The sequence below is a fragment of the Bos taurus genome, chromosome 23 (assembly GCF_002263795.3).
Source record: "Bos taurus isolate L1 Dominette 01449 registration number 42190680 breed Hereford chromosome 23, ARS-UCD2.0, whole genome shotgun sequence".
NCBI lineage: Eukaryota > Metazoa > Chordata > Mammalia > Artiodactyla > Bovidae > Bos > Bos taurus.
Window position 1 is genome coordinate 16,949,388 of NC_037350.1, and position 7,938 is coordinate 16,957,325.

Here is a 7,938-nt window from a genome sequence, read left to right on the forward strand (position 1 = left end):
TGAGACTAAGGATAAGGCAAAAAGAAAAAATTTTTAATTGATCACAGTGGTATATGTACAACTCTATGAATATACTAAAAATCACTGAACTGTACACTCTAGATGGGTGAATTGCATGGTATATGAATTATGGCTAAATAAAAAAGCTGCTAAAAAATGTATATGGTAAGAAAAAAAAGGTTCTCCAGAGCTCAAACTTCCCATTATTTTCCTGTGCTGATTCCTCAAAATGCCTGAAGAAAGCTGTTGTGTTTCTGTCTTTTCCCTAAGGCAAGTAACAGGGAAAAATCCTACTCCCTACATCAAGGCAAGAAGGAGTCAGGAGATGAGACTACCATGAATGGAATGTATAATGTGCAGAATACTCTGATAAACAAGGGAAATCAACCTCACATCTACACTTATTCAGAAACTCAGAGTCTTCACACAACCTATTCACACAACCTATTCACACTTCCTTTTCAGAATAAGTTACAGTCCTGCACAGAGAACTGCTGTGGTGAGGAGACTGACAACCCTGGCAATCTGACTGTAACCCAAACCTGGTATAAAATTTAACAGATCGAATATGGGAAGAGAAAGAATACAGGGTCTCAGGAAAAAATAAACACACACCTACATACAAACGATGGAAATGGCCTGCTTCACTAGCTGAAGACTGGACTCACAGTCAGGAAGACACTTTGCGAATGTCAACGTTCGTATGGCCTGGTTTTAGCAGACAGTAATTATCGACACAAAGCAGATTGAGCAAGAGTGCTGAGGGCAAAAAAGTCTAAAGAATGGCCTGGAACCTCCTTTTAGAACCTTAATCTCACTTTCTCTAAAATAAATTTCTCTCTCTGAAATAGGATTCAAGGGAGAAAATTACTACCTTAAATACAGAGAGGAAATTTTTTAATTTTTATAACTTATAAACAGACAATCGTTTACCTGAAGCACGCATGCATAACAAAGTTTATGGAAAGGGGAGCTGACACCCTAGAACTAGCAAGAGGAAATGCTAGTCACACCAAAACCTGAGCTCCTAAGGAAGGAAGAGAATCACATCATGCACCACCTACTCGGACTGCCTGCCTACTCAATCATCTCCCAAAATAGAAGCAGCTAGAAGGGCATGGGCTGTTGCCTCAATTAAGTGATATAGTCACATACCTTGAAGCTCTATCTTCAGAAGCTTCAGTGTTATATGATTGTCCTGCCTTGCTTCACTGCATTGAATAGCCACTGAAGCTTTGAAGTAAATATTACCAAAGGGCAGCACTGGTCCTCACACTTCCTGCCCAGCTGTCCCCCACCTGCCTGCCTATATTCTGTGCACTACTTCACGGAGAGTCACAGTTTAAAAGAACATTATATTGATTTACTGCTACTGCTAAACATTTGTGAAAACTCCCAATATACTTGGCAGAAACCGTTAACAGACATGGTTCTCAGCTCTCAGAAAGAGTGCTTTCCCTGCACTCCCATTCTAGCTCTTTTACTTTTGCGAGGTGAAAAACATGTAATGCGTTATTTACTTCCCATACATAACTAAGTTCCTAGTACCTGAAATCTATATTTAACACCCTGTGGAGTATATTTGCCCTTCCTTAGCCCTCAGTGGTTGTAAAGTAATAACTGAAATTAAACATTTTTAAAGATCTCTAACTTTCTATTAATGCCTATATATGTGTGTGTGTGTGTGTGTGTGTGTATAATAAACATGAATTTATCTAAACCTTTTCTGAATCTATATATATTTCATCCTGGACAAGCTAAAAAATAACACCATTTAAACAAAGATTTCTAAGGACTTCCCTGGTGGTCCAGAGGTTAAGAATCTGCCAGTCAATACACGGGACACAGGTTTGATCCCTGGTCCGGGAGATTCCATATGCTGTGGGGCAACTAAGCCAGTGTACCCCAACTACTGAGTCCAAGCTCTAGAGCCTGTGCTGTGCAACAAGAGAAGCCACTGCAGTAAGAAGCCCGTGGGTTGCAACTAGAGTAGTCCCTACTCAATGCAACTAGAGAAAGCTCGATTGCATCAATGAAGACCCAGTGCAGCCATAAATAAGTAGATTTCCTAGATATCTTATTTTGTTCAGAACTTTCCTTTGCAGAAGGGACCCCCCTAGTTCCACTATTTTAGAATCTGTATCATCTCAACTGTTTTTAATTTGGGGGACTGTTTATATTCCCTCAACTTCCCCCTTTCCAGTTGGGGCCAGGATGACCATTTTTTTTTTGGCCATGCCATGCTGCACTCAGGATCGTAGTTCCCTGGCCAGGGATTGAACCCATGCCTCCTACAGTGGAAGCACAGAGTCTTAACCACTGGACCACTAGGGAAGTCTTAGATCTTTTAAAGTCTTTTTTTCTACATAATTGTTTCAGCAACAGAGTCTACCCCACTCTTTCCAATGTAATACTTTGTACTGGACATAGGGCATAAACTTCAGTGCTGGCACCACCCTTTCAAATACATCATTCAGAAAACAGCAACATTTCTACCTTCAAGTACTCATATGAAGTGCCCTGTCTCAGATGAAGCCTACCTGTCTGCATCCTCCAGATTTTCCACTGGTGACCCCAGTCGATCACTAAGCCGCCTCCGTTCTGGTATGCCAACACAGAAGTGGTCATTGCCAACTGTGATCCGTAAGCTCTGTTCCAAAGAAGAGTCAGATCTCAGACCAGGAGAGCGTCTCTACAAGAGTAAAAGATAGTAACAGTCAATAGGGTCAAGACATTCCTACACTCAAACTGTTCTCCTTTCTAAAGCTATAGTCCACAGGGTGAGAGATGATTATGGTAAGATACTACTCCAAAAATAAAGGATTTTAAAAAAATTATCAAGGACTTCACCAGTGGTCTAATGGCCTGGGTTCCACTTCTGGTTGGGGAACTAGATCCCACATGCCACAATTAAAGTATTCCCATGCTCCAACTAAGACCTTGTGCAGCCAAATAAACAAACATTTATATATATATATATATACATATACATATACACACAGACACACACATACACATTTTAAATTATCAATTTCTTAGATGAAAGTCCATACTTCCAATCCTCCTAAATTCTTTAATTTCCTGGCACCAGGAATGGGGCCAGAGGAGTAAATTAAGTCTGCTACCAGAATCTTTACATTTCCACTAAAGGAGACAAGCCAAACACAGGTTAAGAAAAAAAAATATTTCTGATGGCACTGTGAAGTGTTATAAAGTCATTAAAACATGATAATATGAAAGACTGGGGAAAAGGAGCTACTTCAGATAAGATGATTAGAAAAGGCTTTCTGAGGTGATACCATTTAATCTGGAGCCTGAATGATGAGATATCAGTCTTGCAAAGAACAGATGGAAGATGTTTCAGGCCAAAAGAGCATGTTCTATAATGAACTTAGCATGTTTGGGGGAACAGAAATGTGGCCAGCATGACTGCAGTGAAGTGACACAAAACAGGCAGAAGCCACAGTTAGGAAATCTGGATTTTTATTCTTAGTTTAACAAGTCACAGAAGGGGTTCAAGCAGGGAGTGACATTACTACATACTTCCTCTAGATGCTCACTCTGTTCACATCCTCATCTTCAGGTCTTTATTAAGAAATCACCTTCCCAGAAGGCCTTCTCTGGCTACCTTACCAAAAATTGTAACTCCTTTCTGTTTTTTCTCTTAACACTTAATCATATTTAACATGCCAAGACATTTTACTTCTCTTATTATCCAACTCCCCCTGTCAGAATATAAGCTCTACTAGGGCAGGGTTTTTGACTGGTTTGTTCATTATTATATTCCCAGTGCCCAGAACAGCATGGTAAGGGTTCAATAAATATTTCTCAAATACATAAAATGGATGTCTTTAAAAATCATTTTTATTTCTAGGTATAGAAAAAAACTGGATGGTAACAAAAGTGGAGTGTAATGGAGCCTAATGCAATAAACTAAGCAAGAGATAATAAAGTTTAGATAAGAATGATGGCAGGAAGACAACAGTTTGGAGGATGTATTTTGGAGGTAGAGCTGATAGTTTGATAGATGAAGTTATCCCTACAGACTGGGAGAAGGGAGATGATCACTGTTTCTGGCTGAGCAGCGGGTGATGTCATTTACTGAGACAAAAGACTGGAGCAAATAGGTTGTGCATTGGAGAAGAAAGGGGAAGTTATGGAAACTCATTGTTTTTTGTTTTCCTTACTTTCTCTGTAGTGATTAACATTCAGACTATCATACTCAGCTATGAAAATCTTAAAATCTTAATAAGTCAATTCACCTATGACCAGAGTACCCAAATACTGTTAGAGAGCCACTAAATAAAACAGAAACGTTGTCACCTTTTTTAAAGGATTGGTTAACTAATAATAAAAAAAAATACCAAAACACCAGATCCTGCCCAGAGGCTCTACTAACAGAGAGATGCATGAAAAGTCAGTATTACCTCTAAACTAACCTTCTTAACCTCATGCTCTGTCCCTTCAGCAGGGAAACTTAACAGTTAAATTCAGGGTATTGGGAACCAGGTAAAGAACTGAATCACACTCCACTTCTTACAGGCATCACCTTGATTAAGTTTCTTAAATCTCTGTGAGTTCCTCAGCTGTTAGATAAGGAGGAACCCTCCCCGCCCCCCGCGAAAGGGCGTGAATGTTCACAGAGAACGTGTAAAGTGAAGGGCTGAGCATCAATCCTGCCACACAACTAGGTTAAGTGGAGGCACCTATTACAACGACTGTAGATACCCATACTTCGATTTCGGAGAAGCAGCTCCAACACAGAGTACGAACAGGTTACATTCTCTCGGTGTACATTCTCTCGGTGTCTACCCTGGGAACTGTCTAAGCCACCCTAAGTCGCCACAAAGAGATTTCACCCTTTTCAGATCCAGGGCGCAGCTCAGTTCTAGCGGGACACACACAAAACCATCCAACTCTAAGGACACCAACTACTGAAAAAGTACCAGGCACACGGCGTGGAGGAGCTTCCCCTCGCCCGGCAAACTTTTTCACACCTCACACAGAGGGAGAGAACCAGCCTATTCCCAGGAAACGCAGCACGGCGTCCCAAGCCGGCGCCGGCCGCGTCCCGAATCCGTTATTGTGCAAATGAAGTTCCCGGGGCTGACCAGGAACCTCCTGGTTCGGGCGTCGCTGAGGGGGCCCATGGGGATGAAGGGCCTTCCATGTGGGGACCCCGGCCTGGAGGCCTCGGGTCGTCCGGGCGGCGGGCGTTTCTGAAAGCGGGAATCCCGGGCGAGGGGGCTAGAGCACAGAGTCCGGGTGAAGGGGTGGGATTACCCGGCTGCCGCTGTCGCCTGGATGGTCTCCGCGGCCGTCCCTGGCGAAGTCGGCGCGGGACTCCCCCCGGCTGCTCCCTCGGAAGCCGGCCGAGCCCGGCGGGAAGAGTCGTCTGCCCCGCGGCGGCGACGGGGAGCCGCGACGGGCCCGCGGCGGGGACGGGGAGCCGCGACGACCCCGTGGCGGGGACGGCGAGGCCCGGCGGCCGCGAGGCGGAGACGGGGAGGCGCGGCGACCCCGCGGAGGGGACGGAGAGGCCCGGCGGCCGCGGTGCCCTGAGGGAGAGCGGGGCCGGCGAGCCGGCGTCCGCGACGAGGAGGAGCAGGAGGACGGCGGTGAGGTGCGGCGAGCCGGGCCTGAGGAGGAGCCGGAGCTGCGGCCGGTGCGCGGGTCGCCCCCGCCGCTCTCTTTAGGCCGGTGTGAAGAGACGGAGGAGCGGGCGCCGCTGCGGTACATGGCTCTGGCAGCCGCGGCCACGGCGGCAGCGTCGACCTGGGGGCGCCCCGGACGCGGGCCCCCAGCGCGCCGCCGCAGCTGCAACCCCGGCCGCCACGGCCGCCGTGCGCCGCCCCCGCAGCCGGAGCAGCCCCCTCCCCTCAGCCCCGCGCCTCCCCTGGGGCCCGGTCGAGCGCGCCCCCGCGGCCGCGGCTGGCGGTTGGAGGGCGCGATCACGGGCCCGACACACCCCCCCGCCCTCCTGGGCTCCCCGTTCCTCCACTCAGGGAGCGGCCTAGGGAGCCAGAAGTGGGGAGGAGCACGGAGGGCGGTGCGAGGCTGAGCGAGGGGAGGGGAGGAGAAGCGCGCGACCTGCGCTCCTCACGCTCCGCCTCCAAGCCGGCAAGATGGCGGCCGCTGAGCCGCCCACTTCCCCTCCTCCGGCGAACACGTGACCCCGAGCGCTCTGCCCGGGGTGGGCCGAGCGGAAGGGAAAGGATTAGCAGGAGCGGAGTTGGCTCTTCCGGGGATTCTTGAGTCCTCGGGATGCTGGTGGCTTCGAGGGGGCCTTTTCCCTGCCCGCAATCCTGTTAATTTACGTGGTGACAAGAAATGGTTGTAAGTGATGGGAATATAAAAAACCTGCAAGGCGTTATGTGGGAGATTACGCACCTTGGCAAAAGCAACCGACGAAGTCCCGGCTCCCATAGAAGCCACACCATGGCCAACAATTTACTTTCTAGTTTGCCTCTTTTGCAGAAGTTGAAATTGAGGATGGGGAACTGCGGAATAGGGGCGATTCGGGAGCGAGAATCAAACCCAAAGCAGGCATCCGAGTAAAACTGTCGCCGTCTCAACCAGAACACTTATCGGGAACGTCGCTCACCGCTAGGGGTCCACATCGTGACAGCTAGGAGGCCTGGAGAGTTTTTGCAAACGATTTGGAACCCTCCAGTGTGCGACCAGAATTTTCCTGGACACTTGGGTGCAGTGGTAGTCCCTGTATACTACTAAGTACAAAAGTTAAAAAATGAAGAAAAGCAATGGTCAAAATATGAAAGAAAAATGTTGACGCTAAATTGAACTCTTCAAAATAAAGTACTAATGGCTTGAAAGTTTTCCTCTATTAACTAGAAACACAAAACCTGAAATTGGTATGAAAATCAGGTTTCTGTTTGCAAAGAAGAGGCAAGACAAAAAAAAAATTACTTACAAAAGATTTCCTTTTTTTTTTTTTTTTTGATAGAGCTGTGGGGCTTGTGGGATCTAAATTTCCTGACCAGGGGTTGAACCCTGGCCTGGCAATGAAAGCGCTAAGCCCTAACCACTGGACTGCCAGGGCATTCCCTAAGATTCTCATTTTCTAATTTGTATTTTTCATATTAAATTTAGAGTCTGTCCAATTTCACATATTTGTATAATGGCATTTGCTTACCTCATAGCTTAGTAAAATTAAAATAAATTTTTACTAATTGATTTCTCTCACACCCATCTTTCTTTACTCAACATTACTTGCTTGCTCCCTATGGCATTTGAATTTTCATTTGCTGACTTCGGATTTTGTGGCCTAAAGCGGCCTTTATCATGTCAAGATTCTTAATATATTCTTCCATATTTATTAACACTTTTAATGATTTTGTTTCCCATATTCAGTTTACATGGAATTTTATATATGAACCCTTGCATAGTCCATTAAATTAAATCTGAGATTATTTTTCACAGATGGATAGCCGATTTTGTTTGAAACATAAGTTGGGATTATCTGTATACTGGGAAGTCATCATGAGGGAATGCTGCTGCTGCTGCTGCTAGGTCGCATCAGTCATGTCCGACTGTGCGACCCTATAGGTGGCAGACCACCAGTTCCCTCTTCCCTGGGATTCTCCAGGCAAGAACACTGGAGTGGGTTGCCATTTCCTTCTCCAATGTGTGAAAGTGAAAAGTGAAAGTGAAGTCGCTCAGTCGTGTCCGATTCTTAGCCACCCCATGGGCTGCAGGCTACCAGGCTCCTCCGTCCATGGGATTTTCCAGGCAAGAGTATGGGAGTGGGGTGCCATTGCCTTCTCTGTATGAGGGAATGAGTTATCAGCTAATGAATGAACGCTGTCAAATGCCAGTTATCCACATCTCAATCCAGTTCTGTTGTTTTCTTTTAACTGTGTAATGTGACAGTAAAGAGCTTTCTTTAATGTGATTTCTCTGTGAAAAGAAAACTACCAG

The 7,938-nt window shown here is 46.2% G+C and overlaps 1 protein-coding gene and 1 long non-coding RNA gene across 4 annotated transcripts in view; one reads left to right on the top strand and one right to left on the bottom strand.

The window, feature by feature from the left end:
• The window catches only part of ZNF318 (zinc finger protein 318), a 44,435-nt gene extending 38,520 nt beyond the window's left edge, over positions 1-5,915 (bottom strand). For all 3 annotated transcript variants that reach the window (XM_059880571.1, XM_010818286.3, XM_059880572.1), the window contains exons 1-2: positions 5,284-5,915; positions 2,541-2,692 (exon numbers count right to left, since the gene is read on the bottom strand). In XM_059880571.1, coding sequence (XP_059736554.1) covers positions 2,541-2,692; positions 5,284-5,739 — 608 coding nt within the window. In that variant the 5' untranslated portion in view covers positions 5,740-5,915. The remainder of the gene's footprint in view (positions 1-2,540; positions 2,693-5,283) is intronic.
• Positions 5,916-5,983: 68 nt separating this feature from the next.
• On the top strand, positions 5,984-6,833 carry LOC104969672 (uncharacterized). Its single transcript, XR_814800.4, has 2 exons — positions 5,984-6,336; positions 6,478-6,833. It is a non-coding gene; the product is annotated as an uncharacterized lncRNA (long non-coding RNA).
• The last annotated feature ends 1,105 nt before the right edge of the window (positions 6,834-7,938 follow it).